Genomic DNA, 27,630 nt, shown 5'->3' with positions numbered 1-27,630 from the left:
TGGAATGATCAAACATTCACTCGGAAACAAACCGTCAATGGCCAGAATCAAATTATACCGATCACCTTAATTATTGACTTTCTTTCAATTTAACTTTTTACACGGCACAAAAATTGGTGTTCCACTTCTTGTTAGAATATCCAGAAAAATCGAGGTAACGTACGGAGAAGTTGTACTATCAAAAACTCTAGTAATTTCATCAGCAAAAATGCATCAATCCCTAAAGTAGTCAATGTAACAACAATTTTTCCCGTGTAAATATAATAAATAAATGAGAATCCCACTTATATATTCAAATCTAGTGCAAACAATTAATTATTGGCAATTGATGACTCAACGATTCATATAGTTTATTTGATTATTGCACGTAGTTAAGTTGACTATTTTTTACAGAAGATGCTGTGCGCTTTGCGACCTCACAGGAATAGTTATTATCGGCATAGTCGATCAAAATACGTTATAGATAGGTAGTCGTCGCGAAACCTCGTTAAAATTTCTGTACGTCATTTAATTATATTATATCATTATTATATGTTATTATATAATATACGACGATATATATATATCGTCAGTAAATGAATATCCGGATTTGTGCTACAAACCCTGAACTAATCGATATGTTGAGAATGTTTAAAAACCGGCTTTACGGATGTGCCCAAGGACCCGGATCAATAACGTCTCTGAATGATAAGAAGATGAATCAAAGCGGCAAGTGCGGTACTAATCGCTTGCATTGGTGGCGGTCGAGGACACCTGCGGGTCGGTCGGACAAGTTGTTGACAGAGAATCGACGTGTTTGTGATGCGGAGAAATTAGTGCATGTCACGCCGCAGTGCCTGTTGGTTCCCGCTGTCCATGGGCCGAGAAAAGCAGAGGGGTACCATTGAATTTTAAGCCGCATAATCGGCTTGTAGAACAATAAATTACTCGCCGGAATCCGCAAGGATTGTTCTCCCTACCCTCGGCTAAATAAATATTTCAACCCAAAGTGCAGCGGCGGACCGACCAGAGCCAATTTCGAAAATGCTTGGGTATAGTCGTGTGGGTGCGACGGTCAGCGACCAGCGCCCGCGCCATCTTCACCTATCTTCGACTCGATCTTCGATCTCACCCCAAGATTACGCCCCAAGTTAACTTCGACAATGTGGAAAATCCTGACTTATCTTCATCTACCGCGAGCTTAGACGCGAGCGAGTGGTATACCTACACTTTCCGTAAGACTCGTTGCCCATTGACGCGGTTAAAACCGGACGATCTAATCGTGAGATCGAAATTTTTGGCACTATTCGACGTTGCGCGAGTTGCAAAACGTTTTCTCAGCTAAGCACCCCAAGCGGGGTTCCACGACTGGACCAATGTCGGTTGAACGCTCGTGCCACACTGAGAAAAATTTCATTTGTTACAGCAACTAGAAAAATTCAGTAAAACAGGTATCGTTGAAAAAAAATGTTCGAATATTGTTGGGATTACGAAAAACGAGGTACGCGTAACCATTTTGCGCTATTGTCGATCCTTTTTCGGTAATTGCAACGCAAAATCAGTTAAATAAGGCTTTAACGTCAATTTATTCTTGCACGAGCATTAAATTTTCGCAACTAATTTTCATTTTGTACCTAGAACAACATTTTTCGATTGTGGTAAAAAACGAAAATAATTAAGGACTGACCGGTAATCGGAACTAAAAATTTCTCTCAGTACAAGACTAATATTACTGTCCCAGTCTCTGTGGCAACGATGAACCATTCACGGTTACTCCCCGAATGATACGATCGTACCAGGGCTGGTTACAAGTGATGAACCTGCGATGGTCATGTGTGAATCAAAGTTTGCCAAGGCAATCATCATGACAGTGTTAAATAACTATAACAGTACCGAGCCAAGATGGCATTGCCAGTGCTGGGTCGACGGTAGGCGCTATTTGAAAAATAGCATTTCGGCAAGTGTATTGAACAGCTATAAGGCCGAGGTAGTGTACATCGAACGTTGGATACCAGAGCCACGTCGACTTTGGCTTGGTTGTCAGTTCATGCGCGAAGACGAATACCTATATACCTACTTCGTAAGTACCAATGAGATGACACGACATAGGGATAAAGACATAAACTGCTTTGCGATTAGCACGACGTACGTAAAACATTCGAATTCGAGCAACGACGCCGGCCGACATTCGGGCGATATTCGATATCGGTCTTCGGGTAATTTGCGTGATTATACCGGTGTAATGAACCGCGTGGATACCGGGAAATGTGTGTAGGTACGAGCCCCGTTGTTCGGTGACCAGTGTCCGGTGTCCGTACTCGATCCGTCAGAGTAGGTACGAGATCGTGCAGCGTTAGCGACAATGCACGCCTCATTATCGGTCGGTATTGGCCCATTGTTGCCGCCCGAATGCCGAGCCGGCCTTACGGCGGCGGTCAGAAATGATACGGTGACCACACGTCCCGGTTCCAGGGTGCGGAGAGCCATTTTAAACGCGTCGAATTCACCCGGCCATTCTTGACTCCTTGTCCGGTAACTTTTTGAACCAGCCTGTAATTTACACCTTGTCTCGCGGCTATCTTTTTTTTTTTCTCCGCACTGTCCTCTCTTTCCCCTGCGTTTTCCGCAGCCGTTGCGAAGATGGTATCGATCGAGTCGGTTAGAGAAATGATTCGTAATTTCTGGGGCATAAGCTTCCTTCTTGCCGTTACCTCGCTACCTCGCAACAATCCATATCCCATACGGTGGTAAAAGCAAGGATCGAAAAACGCAGACGGACAGGGAAAGCCGGTACGGTTGCACCGCGGAGCGCTAAAACATGCAAAATCATGCAAATTACGTTCGTTCAGAGTCCCACCCTTCGAAATCCTCCGTTGCTTCCCTGCCATCCCGAGCACGACGAAGTCGCCGCCGCATCATCCTGCACCCTCTGTCTCTCGCGTCAAAAATGTTTCAGCAATTGTGTGCCGGGCCGTTTGTGTTCCTTTATTTTTCGTCGGGGGAGGAATACTGGAAACGCGGAGGGTAACTCCGAATGGGCGGGGCTACAGCTAGCGCCCGCAGGGATGAACCTTACCACGCCATATTTACATCCCTGGCGTGAAAATATTTGACCTTTTCAGGTGCGGTTTCCCGCGTTATGTCTTCAACGCGAACACCCCAGCATAGAGGAACGAAATCTTTCCAATTGTACTACGTACCTGCAAAAATACCGAAGAAGAAATATACGCTTCGCGAGTATAAACGGTCAAATCTGTTTTGGTTTTGGTTTTAACCTTGACTTTAACGGTATCGATCGAAAAATAGGTTAAAAATTAAAAACATCGCGATTTACCGCCGTCATATTAATCTTAAGTTCCCCTCAAAGGGTAAGGAATAAAATGCATGCATACAATTCCTTCTTTTAGGCTCTAAGGCAGTTCGACCTTTTGCATTGACCGAAACGTCTTCAGCCAATTTGAATAAACGGATTTCACCGTTTATACCCACGAAGTGTATATTTCTTCGTCGTTGTATCAACTGCCGAGAAAAATTACACATAAATAAGAATGCCCAAGTAATGATCGGATTACTTTATATCCATTACTTCTTTTCTGTGTGACCATATCGCGCCGTCTTGAATGAGGAATGACGTTCGTTTCCTGCGGCAGGGCCGCATCGATTGTACTTAGAAAAGGAAGGCTTTGGGTATTATAGTTGGCACTGCGCGAATCGCAAATCGTATATTGCAAATCCCTGCTGCTGCTGCTGCCGACCGAGTCCGACGACCAATGAGAATTCAAGAAAAATCCACGGCGTATCGTGCATGTGACTGTAGATATATTTATGTAACTATATTGAGTGTACATGTTGTAGAGGGGATTGGAAAAATTCGGTTATATTTTCTCCGCACATAGTCACGGGCTGTGGCTGCTGCAGCTCTGAGGTTGACGTTATTTCAACATTTTCTAGGTTCTCGGTGCTTCGGTAATACCAAAGAGGGATCCGCCTGGATAATCCTACTGCTGTCCGCTAATGAAATAAAATGAATAAAAAGAAAAAAAAAAAACAAGAAGAGAGAAAAAAAAAGGTTAGAAAATACAAAACGAAGAGTGTCCGTAAAAAGTGAAAAAGGCAATGCCGAGAGGATTTGCACCGCGTTGATTAAAACCGTGGCAGCGTATGGCTGCACGAGAGGATTGCAATTTTATTTTATTTTCCGTACCGGGACGCCGACGCGTTAATTATCTGCTAAGTGCCATTGATTGCTCTCGAATTTCAATATCTTTGATCATTCGAATTTCAATATCTCTGATCGAGTTTCGACGATAGGATTGACCTCCTTGGCTCGATCATCGAGGCATATAAGAATTGGCCGTAGATCTAAAGAAAATTACTCGTTGCACGCGTCATCGTCGCGGAATTATCAGATATATAGATATAACAAGCTGTGAGCTTTTAAAATGTCATTGGCCTTTCGACTGTACGAATAAATTTAGTGTGCAAAGTGTCAATTTGATATCTTAACGCTACGAGAGAAGAAGCTAATTGAATTATACCCTATTGTGTTAACCGACAGGCGAATCCGCAATGTTGGACTGGCGTAATATAATTTCTGATCACTTTTACAATATCCCCTTGTCCGCGCAATAATACGTATAATCATGCATGGCGAGAGTTTTTTAAGCAGTGTCCTACATAGCCCAAGGTGTGTCTCTATTGTGCCGGATTTGGAATCCAACATTGTTGGACTACGCGGCATAATTCGTCAATTCGCGATATCAGCATTCAAGCTCGGCACGGCAATGTTTCGCTACATAGTGCCCGCTGCCGTGGAAATGGAAAGATACGCGCCTCCTTTTTCCGAACAACTATTTATTATTTATTTAAAATTATTTGCCATTTTCCACCGTGGCATCCCCTAACAAGCTTGTTTAGGTTAAAATAAAGGTTCTCTCGAAAGATGAGCATTCTACGTTACGCGGAAGATCGCGAATGACTTTTCTTTTATTGCTTATATCAATCAGAATATCAGTTTAGGTGAGAAAGAAGATCCGCAATTGTAATATTAAGTCTCCAGTTGATTTTTGAAAAGTGCGTCTGACAACTTTATCGGTATTAATTCAATCTCATAAAATAGTTATAATTCAAGATAAACATTTAATTTAGGAGAATAAGCTTCCCGGATGATATATCGTTGCGTTACGGATCGCGATCTTTGGGTTGAATATAAACGTCTGAAAAAAAATATTGATTGAAGTAGATACCGCAACAAGTATTTTTTAAAATAGAAAAAAATTCGAAAAATCAAACGAGCGCAATTTTCCACGTAACGTGGACCGCTCATCTTTTCACAGAATCTTTCTTTTTAACCTAAACAAACTTTTCAGGGGATGCCACGGTGTAGAGTGGTAAATTATTTTTTTCTGAAACACCCTAATATACATATATATATACATGTAGGTACGAAGAATCGAAGAAGGAATTCCACGCGTCTCATCCCGCTGAATTACCAGCACTTTGCTCGCGCATCGTTCAGAGTTACCTGAAATTAGTCAGGATTTCCTCGGCGCATTGTTCCGGCACCGGCGCTCTGACATTGATCCGGGTCTCTCCTCGCGATCGCCGGTGTTGTGGGCGTCGGCGTCTGCATCAATCGTCAATCGGCGAAAGGGCGAAGAAACGCCTTGGAAACGAGGGGAGCCAGTGGTTGGGCATCCGCGGGCGTCCCGGCGGCGAACAAAGGGTCTTGTGTTGTCAGGACACCGCTACATAACACGCGATGTTTATTTAACTAACAAACCCGCAGGACGGGTGAGCCCTTCCTCGGAGCGTGACGTTACAGCCGCGAGTTATACGAGCCTTAAACGAACGGTCAACACCGTCGTCGTATTCGTCGAACGCGTTGTGCTGCCGCTGTGTCAGCGTTGGAACGAGAAGCCTCCCTTGGCCGTGGGTATCGCGTGTCTTATTACGGCCTTCCGCAACTACCGTACGCGCCGGTTTCGCCGCAGGTGAATTTCCCTCGAAGCGTGCGGAGCGGAACGATTCGCCGATGCTCGGTCTTCGAAGTTGGTAAGATGGTAAGATGAGATTAGGGGATTCGAGAGGATGTTATCCTCGTTCCGATTGAGCTTGACCGGTTGAAAATCCTTTCGCTCGATTAGTTCCGTCAACGTCGATCCGCCTTAACCTTAAAGGAAAGGATTTAACCTCTGACCACCGGCTTCCGCCAGTCGAGAAGGAAGAAATTTTTTCAGCGACGTTCGAGCGGAAATTCAGGGAAGCGTCGGGGTAAAGACACGTGAGAAGCGGAGGAAAAAGTATCAGAGGAACGCGCCAGGACTGATTTCGAATCTTTGATCCAGGATCGAGAATCCAGGATGGCTGCCGGGCGGGGAAGCAAGTATTCGAGTATTTGTTGGGCTCTCCTGTACATATCGGTCTCTCAAAGCAGTGGGCTAAAGTTTTGAGCAAACAGAGGACCATGTTGACAACGACATACATATAAATATAGGTAAGGCTATACTATATGATGTATCCGGCCGAGTATAAGTCGGAGGAATTCGAGTGGACACTCCATTACGCCCAGTAGCAGTGACTGGTGGCACACAGCGTTACACACCGGTAGTCGGTATGTTCACACGTGTATATTATAGGCACATGCGTATGTGTGCATACGACATACCTACGTAGCGTATGAGGTAGCAAGTACGCGGATGCCACAGCAGCGGATGACCGAGGCCCTTATATTCCACAACGCGGTCAAGCGATTGTTTGCTCGCCACACACCCCGGCATCGTTTACAAAAACTCCGACTTTTAGCCACTCATTGCCCTCTCCGCCACTCGGGACCGAACCAAGCATTTAAAATAGGTATCCTCGTCTCAAGCGGTTCAGAAAAATTCTCCGATTCGTAACGTTCGGTTCCTTCGGAACGGATTAAATTGAATTAAGATTGTTTACCGAATGGCTTACGACTCGGCGTGATTAGCCGATCTGTTGAATCAACGACTGAGTACCTAGTTTTACACGCACGGTACAGGGTTGAGCAATACTGTGTTCTCCGATCACGGCAATGTCGTATCGGTCGTATCTTTACTCCGCTGTTTCGAAGTAGAGCCTGCCGCAGAGCCGAGCAAACGTGAGCCAGACTAACCGAGTATAAGATCGAGTCGTTCCTGAATCTTTGACGAACGCAAATCGACTCACGGCTACCCTTACTAAACTGAAATTGATCTAAATCCTGGGTGGATTGAATTCAACTCGAAACGCGGCATACCTTGAAGAGACCAGACGATCAGAAGCATCGACGAAAGATTCTTGCACTGTACATCCGTTGGAAGATATCGAACTTGTTTCGCACTCGTTCGCAGTTGCTTGTATAAGGTATCCGGTAAAACGAACATGAGAGTTGATTCAACGTCATGCAGACATGTCGGTTTGTGTGTTGCCCGGAATCTGGAGCTCTCGGGTTCCAGGATCAGCCTAGGCTGTAGAGGTGCACGTACAGACGAAGGCACAAGGGCGGGAACCGATTCGTCCCTTTTGAGGTGACGTATAAGTTGTCTCGCCAAATTGTTCATCCCCCGACCCGACTCCGCGCGAACAGCAAGCTGTCGGGGTGAAATTAGTATTCAGAGCTACCTCTAACCGGCGTTTATTTTATACAAAGACGCGCAAATAGCTGTTCGCCCCTTCCCAGTCGGACCCAACCGCTTCGTCGAGCTCCTCGCACCACGCGACCTCGAATCATCCGGTTCTCTTCCCCGACGGAGTAAACCCCGCGAGCTCTGTACTTCTCGGCGAACCACCCCAAGCCTAAACTTGGGCTTCTGCCTCGCTCCTCCCGAGCGTAATGGGTATGTCGTCAAACTGTTGGGACGCCTAACCAACACCGAACGTCCCGACGCCGGTATCTCTGCCCCCGAGAACGGGAGCGCCAAGGGAGACGGTGCATGCCGGGAGCAAACTACAGCCGCCATCTTGCACGTGAATCGAATCTACAAGCGGAATTCGACGCCGAGTTGTAGCTACGGCGTGACATATCCGTTATAGCCAAAGGATTCGTGCAGATCCATCCGTCGTTTGTCTGTTAGAAATAAATTAAATTTTTCCGTATCGTCGAAGAACGTGGCTGCAGATTGAAAATAGACAAATACCTCATTCCCATCAATTTATCGCCGCGTCGTTTAATCCTGTAACGTACTTTCACATAATTTCGTGATTTCGAAGAAGTATTTCAAGGCCTACAGGCTCTGATAATCTCAGGTTTTCGGGAGGTGTCGTCGTAATTGGTATCGGTCCCATGTTGAATGGGGGGGTTGGACAATCGTATGTGAAATTTGAGGCAATAAATTCCTGCAATCGGTGATGAAAATTACGCGGGCTTCAGCCTGTCCCTAAACACTATACCCTATTTAAAGTAACTCGGTAATCATCGGGAGTTCCGATATTCACCGAGGGTGAGTTGCAGGGCTCGTATATTGCCTAAGGGTAACTACAGGCCCGATGGCACTGAATGAAATCATTACGTTTTTTTTATCCGTTTACATATATCTTCGGACTGATATTCATGTTCTATGGAAAATGAATATTTTTCGGCAACATTTTAAATCATAAACAATTCCTCACATTTCTATCTGTGTAAAAAAAAGTAAAACGAAAAAAAAAAAAAAAAAACAAAAAAACAAAAAAACCTCTCAGACAAATTCCGTATCGTTAATAACTTGCGTTCAACATTACTCAGACTCCGTGGAGTTGTTTTCCAACAAACTCTTCAGCTAGAAACGCGAGGGATCAACTCAATTATTTATGAGCTTGCTTGACGCGCGGGTAAACATATAATATATCAGTACGTTGGATCTGCTGCTGTTGTTCGTCCTTGTGAAATACAAAATAACGTGGCCTACATGGAGAAAAGGAAAGAGAAAGAGAAGGAGAGGGAGAGGATAAGAAAAAAAAGAAGGAAATATGAACGAATTATCGTTTCATAAGCGGGCCCGAGGACAACAATGGGCGATAAGAGACGTGTGCAGGTTGAGGCAAAATGCGTTAGTCGGATAATGTATATTAGCCAGCTAAACGCTGCCTGTGGCTACCCCTCGGGATTCATCGAGAAATTTCGTACGGAGGATGGCAACCATCTTCTTCCCGAGGGACGCGTCACCTCGGTGAATCAAGCGATCAGGTTTCGTCGACGGGTAAAACTGCCTGCTCCCGTTACTAACCTTGTAACCAATCGGTAATGCCATTGCGTGCCGAAACTCTGCACTGCAGAATTAACGCTCGCTGGGACTCGGGATACGAAGAAATTCCCTGCACCGTGTAGTTTCGAACTGACTAGGCGTTGCTGTTTCATCATCTGATCCGCGCAGTTTTACGAACGGGCGATGAATGGGAGTCCGAAATTTAGACCTTAGGAACGAAGACCGGTTGTTACTCGTCGATTGTTGTTCGTACGGAGGAAAAATACGACGAGGATTGTTTATAATACGCGGTTCGAGAACAGAAGTAGCGACCGTGGACGGGTAAGAGTTTTGAAAAGCATGGCGACGGTGTTTGCGTCTGCAGAAGTAGTCTCGAGTGGATCCATTAGCCGAGAGTCTGGATGTGTGCGCGTGTAAAAAATAGGGACGTGTGTAAAGAAATATTGTGGGGACACTTCGATCACATAGCTACTGGTGGCCGCAGTGCAAACAGGAGATGCATACAAAGGCTTTATAAATAGCACACCTTCGGCCCATTTTTTCTTCTTTATATTCTTCGGCTAATATTTTTACAATCGGACTCACTTCCAGCAGACATCTCGAACTCCGCGTAAGAACGTTTTGTCCATTTATTTGATGCAGGCTAAGTATATAACTTATTACTTATATGCGGGGAAAAAATTATCCAAGAATAACAGTCGAGAATAAAACGGTTTTCATCAAAGATCATAAATTTGCCAAAGAAAACAAGACACGTGACACCTTCGTCGTTCGGCTAATTTACAGTTTCTACCTTCCTTCGACGTCGGTAAATTTGTTTACATTGTGCTAAAAGTAAGGTGAGTGCTTCGATTTACCTAGATTTTAACTTCGGCCCACTTTTACTCGTTCACCTCATACTTCGCGTGTATGTTAAACATTTGGACGGACGGTGTAACGCATTATTGACCAATGATTTGAAACTACATGAAAAACGAGATAACTGAGTTGTTTTCGAAACTTGATCAGACAGCTATTAGCAATAACCGTTTGCGCCCATGCACCTTGAATGCCGCTGACAACTATTCGCTTGCCATTTACTCGTCTTATTACACCCGGCAGTGTGGAATAGGAATGAATCAAAATTCAGTTTGCATCTGGGCGAGGGAACGCCCGGAGCACGTCACGGCGGTCCTCGAGGCGAGACCCAAGAGGAATCCTGAATCGTGAATCCGGAATCCCGAAAGCCGATTCACGCACGGATGACCCGGGTTCCGGACGCGGAAAAAGCCTGGTAAACCAAGTTCAGAATTTGATTCGAATTTGTTTCTAATTCAGGTTTGCCCGTCGGCCGATCGAGGACACTCCAGAACTCGAGAAGCCGCAGCTAACACAGACCCCGCAACATTCGATCATATGCTCGGTTACACACTGAAGAGTCCTTACCGACCAAAACGAACAGGATTGATACTTGATCACGTGCACCGTCTGTGGCTTTTATACACACAGGACGAAACGAAGCTGCCAACGTTTTTCTCCCTTATCCGTACAAGAATGTCTTTTTCTGTACGCTGTTACATTTGCCTGGGAGTATGATAATTTGTACCACTGTGAAATTGGCAGACAATAAAGTTAGAGACACCTTGTTTGGAATAATCGGACTCTTATTAATTTACTCGGACGTCGGCCGGCACGAAAAATATTCTCGTTTGGTACGATAGCGTAGATTTTATTATTATTATTATTATTATTATTATTATTATTATTATTATTATTATTATTATTATTATTATTATTATTATTATTATTATTATTATTATTATTATTATTATTATTATTATTATTATTATTATTGTGCGTGCGTGTAACTATACATTTTTGACACTCAGGATGTTGTGAAATATTTTGTGGTGACGTGCGGACATTAGATATTTTTGGTAACATTTATGCCTTTTGTTGGAACAATGGCAAAAGATCGTAATATGATTTTATAATAATAGCTGTGTGTGGAACCGCCACATTGACTACTGTAATACACCGCGGCTGCGAACGTGGTGGAAATTCACGAGTGAATGCTTTGGCACAACGTTGGTCACAGGTTTGCAAATTCGAAAGCTTTTAGCCAGGCATTACGCGCTTTGCAGTTCGCGCAGATTTGTATAATACGATAATCTTCGAATTTTCAACGCGTATGATGTACAAAACATACATTACACACGTTTTGGTAAACTCCTATTTATTCTTAGATTTTTTTTTAAACCTTAGTAGTTGTCTTCCGAGATAGCAATGGAACTTGTATAATCATTCAACTTTATCTTCCTTGTGAAACTTGACGAAAAGTATCGATTCGACGTCAAAAATTGATGCCAAATAACTTAGGAAAAACGTTAGAAACGTTGTTAATCATTAGGAAACGAAAAAACGATGGGAATTGAACTAAAAATATTCCGAAGGTTGGGATAAAAATGTCATCTGCAGTCCTCTGAACCGTAAGTTCAAGGCGTTAAATCGGAACAGGCGTATTATGACCGGTCCGATGAACGATAAAGTAGTTTGCAACAATTATTATTAAACTCTGACCGATTCCTTTAAATATTTTTATCCCATTGTCACCGGTTGTATTTATATTTGCACCAAAGAACAGCTGCCGTCGCCGCGGCAGGAGGTAGAACCTTGGAGAACGTTGCCCGCTGTCGTTACCATGGGTAGTAATTCCACGGTTCGACACGGGGAATCGCGGTGTTAATTGTACGGACGTATCCGAGCAGCAAAGTCAGTCTAAAGGAAAAATAATTATTGTACTACTCACGCCCAAATATAATACCTATTGTGTACCTAATAAACTCGAGCCCAACGCGTGTCGAGAATCCCGTGAACCGAGAACATTTTTATCGACAACTGAAGCGAAAATAAACTCGACCGTTTGTTGTGACTCTTCTCACAAGTAATACGTCGTATATTCGGTTCCAGAATTCGCGTGAATAACAAAATTTTCAGCACTTACCGGACGATGCACCTTGGTCTTTGATCCTTCTTGCTTCCTTAGCCGTGTGCACTCGATGTGAAAATAAAGAAGATAAAAGCATCGGAAATGAATATTAAAGGCTCGATTTGATCCGTCGATAAATAAAAGACCGGAGAGAGAGTGTCTAATGAGGAGATGTACATGGTTGAGAATCGGAATGCGAATTGTGGTGGGATTATCGAATGGGGAACCGGACTGTCGGTGAGAGATTTACGAGTCCTAAGAATACAACTGAGGTAGTCAGCCATTGAGGCGAATGCGGTACCAAAGACCCATAAATGGATTATTAGGCATTACGGCGTCACACGTGACACCTGACCTTCCGACGGTGGTGACATCGAGGTTCGGTTGGGCCGGGTATACACCTTGATCTGGGAAATACTTGTGTCCTCTAAAGATCCGTGGAAGAAATGAATGAACGAGTGAATGGGAAGACCGAGTCCTGCGGCGGCCTATCCCCAAAGCACTCGAAAATCGAACGGACCGTTTTACCTGAAACCGCAAAGCAGTCGAGATTGCCACCCTTGGGGCTCAACAGACATCCAAGAAGTTCAAAGAAGGATTTGCTCAATGTTCCTACTCGAGATTCGTCGTTGCCTGCACGTGGATTTCGGACGTGAAATCGACCCCCCCCCCCCCCCTCCGATATTCGCTTGATAACCGATCTCTCGACCGGCAACGAGTGTTACGATACGTTTTCCACCTCCAGGATGACCGATGTTGCGCTAAGGAGAGATTCGTCGATGGGATTGATTACGGACAGAGAACGAGCGTCGATCGATTCCGATGCAAACAAGACGCCGAGGGTTCGACGTTAAAAAACGGCGCGGTTTATTCCGCGAGAATCCATAACGGATATAATAATCGAATCGCGTAAGCTGACGAAGCTTCAGACATCGCGATAGCCGAGGTCGTCGTTGAGAGGTGGCGGCCGAGAATCATGGTGGCAGATCGTAATCTGCGCAGCCGCAAATCCATTTGCAGGCAACAGCGAGGTTAACGAGATCAGGTCGCCTGACGACACCGGCCAATACATACGCAACGGCTGACGACCGCGTATACATGTATGTATGTGCACAGTGGAGATTGATGCCCTACCGTGATGCAAGAAAGATGCAACACCCGGTAGGAACCTGATCTGCATACTCAACCACGACAAAAGGCGTTGGGCGAGACTCGACGAATGGAAGTCTGAGGATTGGGCCTAATTCGGAAGCGGCGTTTGGTTTTCATTCGGAGGTGAATGACGTGAAAATAGCTTCGAGTTGACGGGCAGTTCCTGTTTACTCGATTTCGCCCGCTTGGTCGCTGTGTAAAGATGGGTGGCTGAGATACGCCGGTCGGGTGGTACGAGCATGCTATTTTGCAGCGCGGTGTTGAATTTTGAAAAATAAACGCAATAAGAGGCTGGGAAAATACCTCCGAAGAGTCCACTCTGCAAGGGTGGAATTTTTCACATGCATGGTCCGTTACACGCGTATATGCATAGATATCCAAGAATATAGGTATGTGGATTGTACGTATACCTAATAGGTATATTTGGTGCGAACCGCGTGATAGAAAAATATTGTTCCCTCGTCAACAGGCCGTGCCGAGTGAAGAGAAGCTGGATATTTCCCTCCAGGTAAGCCGGACGAAGCGGTTTCACGCAAGTCGGGGCTCCGATCTGTCTACGCGGTCCGAAGACCGGTGAGTCTGACAATGGCAGGTGTGGAAGAGGAGCCACGACTGCGCAGTCATTATTTGTTAAATATTCGAAAACTTGAAGACACAGTTCTATTTCGCGGCAAAAATCAACAAACGCGATGCCGGGCTCACCGTGTGTGCGGAGTCGAATCTGTTCCACAAAACGGCGGGTTATTTTCTTAATACCCCGTGCTGCTCTTCGACCTGATCCGCAAGGGTGGATTTCCACGGTGGCGGATATGCGAGGCATGACGGGAATTATACGCGTCTCGGAAAACCAGAGGAGTTTAGCTTCTCCCGCTATCGCCCTTTGTGTTTCTTTGCACGAAACTCGGCGAGGATTTTTTCAGGCAATTTCGAATTCATCGATCGGTAGACTGGCGGACGGATCAAACAACGCCTAAGTGACGATGGAAGTCCGTAGCTTATATTGTGTTCGCATTGTCTTTCCGTTCATCAAATGAAACCCCACAAGCGTATTACGGATGCTACCTACCCCACACAAATCCCAGCAGGGACCGGCAACCGCCGAGAGGAAACCCGACGAACGAATGAAAGCAATTTGTTAAATATTGCTCGAAATACCATAAACAAGAAACCGTAGATTTACGCTTCAGCTTCAAAGACGAGAAGAGAGAGATAGAGAAAACGATACATGCTTACGCTGTAAACACAAATGTCGAAAGAAAAATTAATAAAATTCACTATGATTCAAAGTTTCAAGTGACACCTCAGGAAAACTCTATTCGCCAATGACTGAAGCAGGTCCGATTTTCGCGTTGTCTAAATCTGTGCAAAAATATTTGCTCCATGATTTATGAGAAGCGATAGAAACATCGTTAACTGTTCGACATCGAAGAGAAGGTACCTCAACGTATTAGCACGTCGGATTATCTCGATGACGACGGAATCACATGTTTCGTAAAATTTATCCAAAAAGTATGGCATGGATTTACGTTATTTGCCACAAATAGATCGTTTCGTCGTCAGCACGTGAGGTCAGGGTAAGAGCAGGAACTTTTCGAAGAGCAATGATTGTCGATCGGTGAAGTTTCAAGTAAAGTGGAGTAAAGTCCTCGATACAGGCCGAGGTCACGAACCGGACGAGTCTGACTACTGATCCTGTCTAGCATTACGAAGAGCATTAGGAAAAACCAAACACTCGGTTGATTAGCCCGGACTGGGAAACAAGTTGGGTACAGGTAGACTTAAACTGGTGGAACGAAAGGTAAGAAGCTTCTGCCAACTTAGGATCCTCCCGGGGTGGTAAATGCCTCAAAGACGAGACAAATCGTAAATCTAAGCCTGCACGAGCAAACTATTTAGCAAAAATAAACAAACCGACGGAGGTTGGAGTTGGGCTAAGTGGGTAGGCAAGTAGTGATTAAACGATTAAATATGAACCAAGAGGCCGTATTTACTGTCACAAGTTTTTCGAGCAAATAAAAACAAACCATTAGGCGAGATCATTGGCTTATCCCGTTCCCAAACGAAACGTGCACATTTGACGTACGTTGGTATTCCACGTTGCGAATATCTTTCCCATGCTTACTGTGCATTCTTTTTTATGGTTTCTTTTTTTATTTACTTAGCCAGACAATTCGCTACGGCGATGACTGATCGGATAACCGATCCAAGCAATACTTGGATAAAGTTTCGGTCCTACGGAGCCTTTGTGTACCTTATACGATTTGTTGACCGGATAATTAGGATGGTTTATGAGGTTTACTGTTCGGTGTGTTGATTTTATGACGTTAGATCGAGTGGCTTGAGTTTGGAAAAAAAATTACAATAATAGTAATAATAATAAAATAATAATAATAATGTAACGAAAGTAGCGGTTGGCGATGTCGGCCTTCGTGCCAGGAAATGCCCGTACGGGTAAAAGCAATGTTTAAAAAGTTATACGAAGCGAGAAGTAGCGCTTGGTAACAACGCGGTTACCACGCAAAGTTTTCTACAGTTTTGATATTCACAAAGCAACGTTCAGGTTCAATATTTGAACACGACAAACCGCGGTGGCAGTTTGTACAACCTCGATGTACATAGTTTCTATTAGTTTTGGGTGGGCTCAATTATACGCATAAGATGAATCATCTATATACCGATATGTATAGACAGAAATCAAACGATTTTACACGCAAAAAATAGATAATCAGTCAAGTCAATTAATGTTCAACTTTCAAGTTGTACACTTTTTGCATATTTACACTTCTGCCGTGAAAACGAAGAAATCACCGTATATGTTAAAAACTAATATTATTTGTCGCGGACGCTCAACAATACTCGGCCTTCAGAGAAATTCTTATTTGAAACAGATATATGTTTATTTGCACGTGAATCTGTGAAAATGCAATTCACCTTTCGTAAAGTACATTTTTTTTTATCCATTATAGACCGAAATTGATTTACCAAAGTAGATGCGCAAGTAGGTAAAACTTCTGTCGGTGAAATAAATTCTATAATAGGTTCGGGATTACATTAAATTTCTTCTAATCGTGGGGAGTTTTTATTTTTACATTCGGATAGCAGGCTATTAATTCATAATCACGCATTTAGATTCGGCGATGGATACGAGGGATATTTGATTATCTAATTTAAATTAAACATATCTTCGGCAAATTTACTCTATTTTTTCACTTGGTTCAAATAAAGTAGCTAAGCTTGTTCTCAAACAACTCGTCATGGTTTTTTGTTAGAATACTTATGCTCCGTATAGTGGCAGAGGGTGTCAGAAAGCAGAGATCGTAATCGAACGTCGAGCATCTAAATGAGGTATCGAGTGGCTATGTAATTTTTAAATTCACAGAGAACGCAAATTCCATTTCGATAGCTTAATGAGTTTTACACGAATCGATTGAAACTCAATTGCGCAAACTGGAATGAAATTCAGTTGATTTGAAAACAAAGGCTGTCCCGTTATCAAAATTACTCGTAGTATACGAGACAGTTTTCTCTATGGAGAAGAAATTTCAACAGTAAATAAAAAAAAGCCGTAAGTACTTGCACATAAATTCGGTATATTCAACGGAATTTTAAATCAAGTAAAAAGATGAGATTGCTCCGCCATTTTTGACAACGGTAGTATCAAAACTTGACATCATCAGCCAGTTGCAATTGGTTCGGATAAATGAAGGAGGAGAGAAGAATTCGTCAGATTAAACGTACAATATCACGATAATATCGAAAGCTGATGATATAATTATGAGAACAGTTTTATTAAATCTTTTCATATTTTACATATACTTCGCGCGGCTACGGCGTCAAGGTAGTTTTATTATATTTAAAGGCTGAGCGGAGCGACGCTCTGCTAAAGGTAATTCTAAATTTCAATTTTCTCATTGACCACCGCGTCACGAGCCGGAGTTTCGACGTCGCGTCAAATTTACCCGATTATTATTCAAATATAATATAATATGTACATACGCATCTAATAATGCATATATATAAATATACATTTTTCATACACTCGTTACCTAATTGTGAATTATACATACATACATATATATACATACATATACATATATATGTGTATATATATATATATATATTTGTATGCTTCATATAGACAGTTAATAAAATCTAAAATTCTTATCTCCGTACATTTTATCTATATATATGTAACATTTTAAACAGTCAAGATCGCGTCAGTCTCACGTAACACGTATTATTATATACCGCCTTCTAATATTTACATCGTGTATATAACCGTGTATCTATACATTTTTTTGAATAATATTCTATAAATATATCGTCTGACGATACGCTGCACGAGTGCATTTCCACGGCAACAATACCGCAAAGAAAGAGAAAAGAGAGGAGAAGAAAAAAAAAATAATAATAAATAAACGACATCTCCGAACATCTACGATCGTTTAAATACTCGAACCCGAACCGGGATTAGTCGGCGTGTAATAATTCCTAACATGCAAATGATTGTGAAGATGAATGGCGGAGAAAGGCGGCGAAGCAGTCTGTCCAGGACTGGTCCAGCAGAGATTCGTCGGCGATGCTTTGGAAACGGGGCTGCTCGATGGCGGGCTGGGCGGCAGGACGTTGGGTTCGGGAACGCCGTCGACGTCCACGTCCTCTTCGTCGTGGTCGATTTCCTGTTCCGGTTCCTGAAGCTCGTGCTCGTCCTCGCTGCAGCTGAACCGTCGAGTCTTCGCTGGTCTGAGAACGTCGATCTGATCGTCGGGGGCGAGGAGCGAGGCGACGTCGAACTGGCGCTTCCTCGAGGGTTGCGAGGCCTGCATCGACTGTCCGTGGAAGTGATGATGCGGCGTCCACATCCCGGAAATCGCCTGGGCAGTTACCACCGGCGGTCCCAGCGCCGGGGGCGGCGGCGTTGCCGGCAGCGGAGGCGGACTGGGACTGTCGGGTTCCTCGTCGACGGCAAGGCCCATGTGCCTGCGTACCTTGCGCTGGGCCTTGCGCCTCCGGAAGTCGCCGCGACGAAAGTCCTCGAGGTTGGCGGGGTGGATGGCCCAGTAGTGACCCTTGCCGTTGGCGCTCCTTCCGGACTTTACGAAGCAGTCGTTCAACGAGAGGTTGTGCCGTATCGAGTTCCTCCATCCCGGTCCCCGCGTCCTGAAGTAAGGATAGTGCTCGAGGATGTGTTGATAGATGTCCGAGAGGACGAGCTTCTTGTCGGGCGAGGAGAGGATCGCCATGGCGATCAACCCGATGTAGCTGTGCTGGGGCTTCGGCTCCTCGGGGATCCGCTGGTGATGGGGGTGCAGCAGGGCCATCGACAAGGCGAGCCTGCTCGGGTACCCGGCGGCTGGATAGAGCGGCAGAGGCGCGGGAAAGCCCGCCGTCATTCCCAGGTGAGCCGACGGACCGCCGGCCGAAGGATGCCCGACGCCCGGATGCTGGGGGTGAAGCTGCTGGGCCAGACGCAGTCGCTCGGCCATCGCGTAGTAGTATTGAAGCCGGTAGTGTTCGAACCCGGGGAGAAAGCCCGCCATGGGGTTGCCGACCCCGAGACCAACGGCGAGGGGCTCCTTCGTCGGCGGCGGACTCTCGTTGCTGCACATTTCGTCGGAGGAAGACGAAGCACAACCACGCGGATAATCACACACCTTCACTGCACGAGTCCTAATCCACACCCGCAAGGTTATAAACTGTTAACGTGTCCCGATGCGACGGTGATCAGAGCGAGGCAACGTTCATCGAAATCGTCGCTTGGACGCCGGTCGGCCGTCTTCGGGGGTTGAGTTCGGCGCTGGTTATCGAGGGTGGCTTTTCTCGGTGTTTTCGCCGGCATGCACCAAGCAACTGGATGGTTATGATTTACGAGCTGGCTCACCGGCACCACGATGCCCCTCCATCAACCCGGAGGCCCGGATGTCCCCGCCTCTTTTCCGGAACGTCAGCGTCGCCCGGAGGGACCAGTCATCCAACCAGACCGGAGAACGACCGTGGTTCGTGCCGAAGCCACACCCACCGCGTTCAGATATTGATCTCAACCTTTGCTTCTACCTGCGAAACGATATGTCCGACCTCTTATACTCCGGGAGCTTTGTGCCGGCCTCATATTTGCTCCTTCTATTTGCTCCTATTTGCTGCTATTTGCTCTTCTCTGCTCCTACTTCGAGCCCAGCTTGCGGCGAGCTCGATCCATGGCTGCTTTCGTCCGTCGCGTGTCCGCCAACTGCAAATTAATGCTCTTCCGCACCTTCGATTACCTCGCCATTGGTAGTCGCTGTTGCAGGCCGCGAGACGATCCAAGACCCGGCCGCGGTTGGTTCGAGGAGCGATCGCATCTGCGTTCAGCAACCCCAGGACGACGCGTGTCTTTTTACAACTGATCGAGAAGAACGACGCTTGTTGCTTTGCAAGGTCGGTCAACGTCTGCGACACAGCCGGATCGAAAGTCTGAAGGCTGGAACAAGCTGTTCGATAACCATAGACACACACCTCGCGATGAATTATTTATGATGGGAAAACGCCGGCATCGCAACGGAGAACCTGGTGCTTCCAGTTTCTGATGCACTGATTGCAGATTTTTTCATGAACAGCTTTTACCCAGTGCAGCGGTTGTGTATGTAATTTCAGGCGGAACACGTTCTCGGCGAGTATAAGAGGCGACTGTTGAAGTCAGTGTAAGTTTCCGGCTCCTCGTCCGTATCTTTTTGGAAATTCGGTACATCTGGATATCTCCAGTAGATAAGATGAGGACCTCGTCGTTTCTGATGGTTGTGAAATATTCATTGATCCGATCAAAGTGAACTTTACGTCATCGGCATTCGATTGCACGAGTCTGACATCAATTGGTTCGGCTTTGCGCGTGCGATGAAACGCAAGTTTCTCGATTGAATAAAACAGACGATATTCTTAGATAATCCGAAAATTAAAATTACACCGGAAAGAACCATCGTAAGTCATGGTACGACACCGATGGCGGTTGAAAGGAAATACATACATGTACCTTAATAAATACGAGTGAAATACGGGTCGATAGGGGAGGTGGGAGGACCCCCAACCTTCGCGTTCGTTCCCTCGGTCGACCTGAACCTTTTTCACCCTCTTGCGCAACCTCGTTTAATTCTTGGACAAAAGAAAAGTGTATTAAAAGCAGTAGCGTATAGACGGGGTGCCGCCCTTTAACTATTTGTAAGCATCCGCCATGCTGGTTTCATGTCTACCACTCGGCATTTACAAAACACAATTTTCATCCGGCAGGCGGCTCTCCGGCAAAGTTCATACACACGGCTCCGATTGCAGCGTATACCCGGATTTGCCCCGTATACATCCCCGAACGGACCCGGGCGACTGTTGCTTTTTGTTGCAAATAACAGAGACTCACGCCCCACACGCTTGCGGAAATACAATGGATCTCTACCGGATATTAGCGCTGTACATGCGCCATGGTTACAGCGTTTCACGCGCGTAGCAGGATCGCGCGAACCCGGCGTGGAACAGACGTGATAAAAGGGTTGATATCTGTCAAACATTGGAGAGGTATACGCCATCCTCACAATCGGTGAAGCAATTGATGACACGGTTTTTGCTACGTGAGTAAATTTATTGCTGGCCTGGAAAAGTGCTCGATAATATGAAACAGACTTTTTCTTGTCTTGTACCTTTTGATCCCGGATAAAGCACAAAGTAATCGACTTTCTCCTTTTTTCGAATCAAAGCACAACTTGTAGTACCGGATAAGATTAGAAATTGAATAATTTTGGAGATGCATTAGAAATTGAACGTCAGGCTTTTACTACTTGCAATTAATTTCAATAAACGGATACGAAACTTGAACCTCGTGTATTATACTATAATGAACAGGTTTCCAATCTGTTCTGAACGAAGTAGATGCCGTTGCCATGTATCAACTAGGGATCGACGTAATTTATTTTTATACTTGTTTATCGAATCATTGAGCCACAGCGAGGTCAGTAATTACCCGCTATTGTTTTAATTATACCTAATCAGGCGGTCTTTGTTGGAGTTTTATACCGTTTGACGACTCGACAGCCTTTTTGTGTTTCGTTAGGTGGCAATAATTTGATACGTCAACGCGACGGCGTACGAACTAATCGAAACCAATCGCAGCTGGAGTTTTGGGATCAACTTCCAAATTGGCTGTCAAAATTTTGTCAGCAACTTGTATAACCTGAACTTTTACTTAAGCCTTGCTCAAAAGTCGACGATATCGTCCTTTTCTTTCTATCAATTATGAAACTAAACGATGAGAAGTAAATGAAAAAAATTAGTTTCCAACGTATACCTACGAGAACGAATAGAAGCTACCGGAGTAATTTTGAAAGCGCGCGTGGTTCGTTCGGACAGTGCGATAATAATATTAGGGCATATTAGAATAACAAATGTGTTTGTCGACGGGACAAAGGTTTGTGGGTAACACTAGCCACGATCAGATAAATAGAAAAATAGTTCGGACGTAGGTATAAGGTACCTAACCATCCGGCGAGGTTCACACGAGATTCGAGGTAGTCATCGCCGCTCGGAATCTACGGGGTGCGAAGAAGAGCGGGCGAAAAAATCGGATGGTTACGAGAAACCGGACTCGCTACTGTCAAAACACAATAAAAATCTCTGAAATCACTAAAAACCAGAACCATAGGATGTTACGCGTGGAGACCCGGAGGTACATTGTGCTCCCAAAATGGGCTAAATCGTTCTCGCTTCTCTCTCGTTTTGCTCCAATAATGGGGATAATTGTAACAGAATGGCGAGAGCCATTGTGGCAATAAAAAAAAAAGGTGAAAGAAAAAAAAAAGAAAAAGTATTGTAACAGTCGAGAGAGGTTGGACGCGAGTAAGTGGCAGATGTATAGAGGCAACTTGGCACCTATCGAGTGTCCCATAGTCACTGGAACTTTAGATGGGTTTTTATATTCGGCACCGGAGAAAATACCCATATACGTATATATATATATATATATATATATAAATATGTGAATAACTGTGTGCGCGTGTGTGTTTAGTACGCGCATGCGTGTTCATTGCAGTGTGTAAATTAGAAGATAGGAGGAAAAAGTATAATAAATTGACGAAAGAAATTAATTTTCATTCGTACAATAGAGAGAGAACGAGTTCTCAGAGATTAACTTTTTTGTATCAATATACCGTAGTGCGAAACTTGGACATTCGTGGACATCCGATCACGCGATCCTGTGTCAGATTGGTTCAGAGGCGTGATTATATGCTTAGAAACTTGGCAGTAATAATCTGAAAAGGGACAATGGTTCGCTAATCCTAGCCAAGAATGAAAAGGGTCGAGCTTTGTTTGCTTATCTTATAATGTGTTGCGGATCACGCGATTTGGGACGGGATTCAAGCAGCGGTGTCTCAAACTTCGAGTATTTTTCTGTAATAAAATATCTGGTTCTTTTTTTTCATAAAAATGGGCGATCCAAAATTCCAAAAATTGATCTACAGAAAAGAAACTGCGCAAAAAATATAATTTTGAAGGGGTTTAATAAGTGACATTTTTTACAAGTGTTCGATATTTAACATATTTAGATTGAATTAATGAATAATTTGATAAATTCCTCCTTGATACACAGTCTACTATTATCAGGCTGTTTTTTATCGCCAGTAGACCGATACTTCAAGAATATTACATTTAAAACACAGATACCGGGTAGACTCACAAAACGTCGTATTAACAGAGAGGTGATGATCCGGAAGAAGAAAGAGGAGGAAAAGATCGACGACTATAATGATTAATCAATAATACGGCTAGAACGGTCAACAAAGAATCTAACCAAAAGCGGTAATTGTCCCAAGACTCCGCCTTCATTTTTGAATATCCGAAGACGAATATTTCAGTGTTTCTGAAGAGATCTCCTTCAAGAACCAAAACGTAAAACACGTCCCTTGTTTTTATTGCCTGTCCATCGACGCCAAGATTAAAATTAAGAATTTAAAAAGTCCGATAACTTTGTGTAATAACAATATAGTCGCAACTTTCTTCACCTCAAGCTTTTGCTGCTACAGTGTGGCTTTAGTCGATGATCCTGAAATGTGAACGTTTCGGTAGATGGGTATACGCAGAGAACACAAGGAACGATGTTCCTTAGCGCAGGCACACATATAGACGGGGAAAGTTAGCGTAGCCGGTGTGGTGGCGCCACACAGTTTTGATACCGTTCGTAAACTTTCCTAATCGGTTTTCAAACTTCGCAGTAAACGAACCTTATACAGAGAAGCAGACGAGGTGGCAATGTGGATATCTACAGCAGCCTAGTCCCCCCGTGTTGCGGCTTTGGTGATTATGTCAAAGTATAAGGTATCGAGGTAGGCACAGATATTATAAATAAATATGTAAATCATGAATCTGGATATACAAGCTCGAGTAATTGCTCGTATTGCGAACAATTGTTCTAGAATTGACATCAGTCTAGGATCGATCATCGAGTTTACCTTAGATTCGCTTGGGAATAATTTTAAATTATCAGGAAAGTATGCGAGTTTACACTTCGGTACAACGATACAAACATAGTCTTTACAGCTATTTTATACAAGCAATACGAGAGTGACTATCATGCCTCATCGCCAACACATAAGTAATTATCCATAATGGCAATTTTGGCCAATGGTGCAAATGTGGTCCTTGATGCCATGAATCCACCTTGTATCGTCTATGATTAAATTTTCTTTAACACATCACCTTCAGGTAATGCAATCTTCACAATCCGACCCACCGAGCTAAATAATATCCGAAGTTTGAACAAAGAACGGTTTAATATACCATTCGCATACCATAAATTTATGTAACGCATTTTTGTTATAATGAGCTTGCGATCAACCGGAGCCAAACAAGTTTTGAGCTTCGCTTGAATCGCCGAGCTGGAAAGCAGGCGACAGGCAGCCAAAGGGCGAAGAAGAGGATCTGAGTATCGAGGGATGGGTGAGTTCAAAGGGGGAGGTAGGGGGAGAGGGTTCCTTGGCGGAGTCCATTAGCCTTGATGGAGCTTTGGCGCTTCAAAGGGCTGTTCCGTTTTGACGCCGAGCTGTACGTGTATACGATAATATATATGCATACACACGTATATACCCGCGCAATGTATATACGGGCAAAGGGTGAGCGCCGCCTAAGCACCTTATTTTCCAGCGTAAATATGTCTGTAAAAGCCCCGCGGCCTGGCGTGCTGCTGCGGAGAGATGCTCCTTAAATATTCATAATTTATAAACTTTACCTTCCGTGGCGTATAAAAATTCTCCTCGCTCCGCGGTCCTCGGCTCGACGAAGATCATGTTTTCTGGGGAGGAGGATGTTATTTTTCTCCACCGTCTTAGGAGAAAAATCCTTCTCTTTCTCTCTCTCTCTTTGCACGCGACGTGTGGGAAGGGATTGAGCACCCAACTTACTTACTCACCTACGCATACATGCCATACCTCCGCACACGGGGGGAGCATTTCCGGCAGTCACAATATTGCGGTCGCTCACGCACTAACCGGATAAAGTTCTGATCGAACGCTAGGGACTCTGGAAGCCGCTGTTGGTTTCTGGAGTGCTCCAGGTACTCCCGAAGTTAACAGGCGGTCAAAATCTCAGCGGGAATTTCAGGAGCCGGGGGCAGAGGGCAGAGAAGTGAATCGGCTCGTGAAGTGGTAAGTGTCCTTCAATTGGACGCGTTTTGGAGCAAGGCGCCCGATGTGTTTTGTGTGGTAATAAAGCCGGAACTATATTTTCTTTGTCGCCTTCTCGGGAGAACGGAAAAAGGCTCAGCCGAGGAGCAGCGGAAGTCCTTCGGGACACCTTCTTGATTCCTCTAGGAGGAAGACCACTGTATAACCGAGACGTGACCGCTTGGCCGAGTAACAGGATTACCGTTAACAATTGGAAATATTTCACGCTCCTGAATGCACGGATTTACCAATATTTTGGGTGTTTAGCTTTGTCCTCAACTCGAGGCTCGGCATTGTCGTTCACTGGGGGCGGCTTCGGACCGGAGACCATGGTCGGGGCGTTATTCAGATAACAGAACTGCACGTGGCAAAGGACGTCGAAATTCAAAACTTCTACAGCACTTCACTGCAGCTTTTTTGTCACTTTTACAGTGCGGACTGCCAGGTTGGCGCTTAATAACCGATATCCGTATTGATTTCAAAGTTTTTTCGACACAAGTTATTGGATGAAGACATGTTTTCGCTCAACGTATTCTGGTTTATCGTAAACACGTTTGAACAACGTTGTACGCGATACCTTAAATACCATTATTATAGAGTTACTTGGCAAAAAGTATGGTTATATTTATGGGAAGTAAGGGTTGAACATGTAATAACATGCATGTAACAAGCCGTTGAGATCTCATTCGCTGCAGACATTTCTTCAATACCGATCAAGTTCGGAAGAAAGTTTCTCAAATACTTCCGTATGAAGGGGCATGAATTGTTGAACAATACTCTAAAAGTGAAATGAGATTGAAACCGTCCTCAAACTTCATTCGAAGTTAAGATAAGCTATTATGAGTCTCGTCGTAACCATAAAAATGGTTAAAACTACCCCGTCAATGACCTTAACTTCCTTTGTCAGTAAGAAATTGATAAAATTAACCACGCGACATTCGAACACGTTATCTACTTCCTAAAACCCAATAAAACTTCATAAACCCTGTGGCAGATTTCATTTCAAAAGTTCCATTACACGTGACGTGCGAGTAACAACAAATGACGAAACATATCCATAGGCGGGATATACATTTGTTGTTGATATTAGAAACGTATTCGAATATTGTAATTATATATAGCAGCCAGGAATCCGATGCCAGTGAACGGGACGCACCGGCAACGGCAGTGAGGATTCTTGGTTCAAGGCGGCTGTTGCAACAGCTTCGAGTGTTTTGATAGGTCGTCCCGCGAACAGACAGGACAAAGCACCTTTGGATTCTAAGCGGTATCAATATATCCCCATAACTGACGAAGAATAATATTTCTCGTCATTGTGATGCTTACAATGGCTCGGACGTGATTGCAGCGGTAAGACCGCCAGCGGCGTATCGTGGACTGGGTGAGATCACAACTCGAATCCACCGACGCAATTCCGTACAATGATTTGAGCCGGCAAGAGAAAAGAAAATGTCATTCGCGCTGGACTAAATTTATTTTTTCAATATTAAATCGCGATATTAGCACGCAGTCGCGTAAGGAATTAATAACTTCCAAGACTAGGGAAGTGCAGCCCAATTGCACATCATCACGGAGAGTAGGCAATGGTATAATGTAAATTACATGCGTCTGTGCATCGTGTGCACGCGTTACACACGTCCCAATCGTTTCGTGGCCGGGAGAGTCCTTAAGCGGATTTTAAGGCTCCATCGTTCGGTGAAACGGAATCGAAGCCGAGCGGAGTTCGTGGCTATTATTACATACGGCAGGGCCAAAAACCCCAGACCACCCCGGACCAGCACCCCGAGCTTAACCAACCGCATAAGCACCTCACACGACAACCAAAGGGCTTCGTCCCGGAGTCCCACAGCGCGTACTAATAGATTACACAAATGGTCTTCGCTCGTTGACAGCGCCGAGGGCAGCTTTGAAATATTCATTCGAGGGGATCGCGGCGACTCGACACTCGGGTGAGAATTACATCCACGTGCGTCACTGGGCTTAGGCACTTCGGAATTACCCCGTCGAAGGAAATTTTTCAGCGAATGCTCGAGATTCGACGATGAAAATCGAGACGGGAAAGAAGAAGCACAACGTACGGTGACTTGGATTGGTCTGCAGTAGCGAAACTGTCCTGGTCATGGGAAACGGTGTTGGTACCTTTAAAGAATCAATGGTGTATCTTGGGCGAAAGATCCGATAAAAATCGGGCGATGAATGAATCTGAATCGCGGTTGATCAAAGTATCGGTAGAGTTCTCGATAAAATCGGACAGCTGTCGCGTGGCGAACCGCGGTAATATAGTAGGCAGATAGGCAACAATGGACGCCCGTAGACGCCAAGTTGCAGCAACAGAGACATATCGTCCGGAATTACGAACCGACAGACAGAACGAATAGACCACGTGCAAAAGGGGTTTTCAGCCTGTAATAACGTCAATAGAATCCACACGCATAATGGATATATGCGAAAGCGAACATGCTGCGGGGGTGTAACTCTGTTTGAAATAATAAACGTTTACCGAAGGATATATGATGGCTCGTGGCCGGCAAGGACTAGGCAGTAATCGACCCTGGAGCGACCTCTGATTGGATCAGGATTAGGGAAGGAAGGGTTCGTTTCGGCTGGTTCTGGCCAACTGCATTCACATGAAAAGCCCACAGTAGCCTTTCACCCGCTGTTAGGGTTATACGTC

General features: G+C 44.6%; 1 protein-coding gene and 1 long non-coding RNA gene across 2 annotated transcripts in view; both read right to left on the bottom strand.

Moving 5' to 3' along the window:
• The window catches only part of LOC124221768 (uncharacterized), a 79,893-nt gene that overhangs the window by 10,743 nt on the left and 41,520 nt on the right, over nucleotides 1-27,630 (bottom strand). The window lies entirely within an intron of this gene.
• Nucleotides 17,439-19,115, bottom strand: fd102C (forkhead domain 102C). The gene has a single exon (XM_046632053.1). It carries the CDS (start codon nucleotides 18,894-18,896, stop codon nucleotides 17,733-17,735), a length of 1,164 nt encoding a protein of 387 aa, XP_046488009.1. The 5' UTR covers nucleotides 18,897-19,115; the 3' UTR covers nucleotides 17,439-17,732.

The sequence above is a fragment of the Neodiprion pinetum genome, chromosome 6, assembly GCF_021155775.2.
Source record: "Neodiprion pinetum isolate iyNeoPine1 chromosome 6, iyNeoPine1.2, whole genome shotgun sequence".
Taxonomy (NCBI): domain Eukaryota; kingdom Metazoa; phylum Arthropoda; class Insecta; order Hymenoptera; family Diprionidae; genus Neodiprion; species Neodiprion pinetum.
Note: the sequence above shows the minus strand (reverse complement) of the source record. Positions and strands in the feature narration are given on the sequence as shown.

Bases quoted from the DNA above. Each gene is read 5' to 3' on its own strand.
- fd102C (XM_046632053.1), bottom strand. From the start codon at position 18,896: ATGTGCAGCAACGAGAGTCCGCCGCCGACGAAGGAGCCCCTCGCCGTT.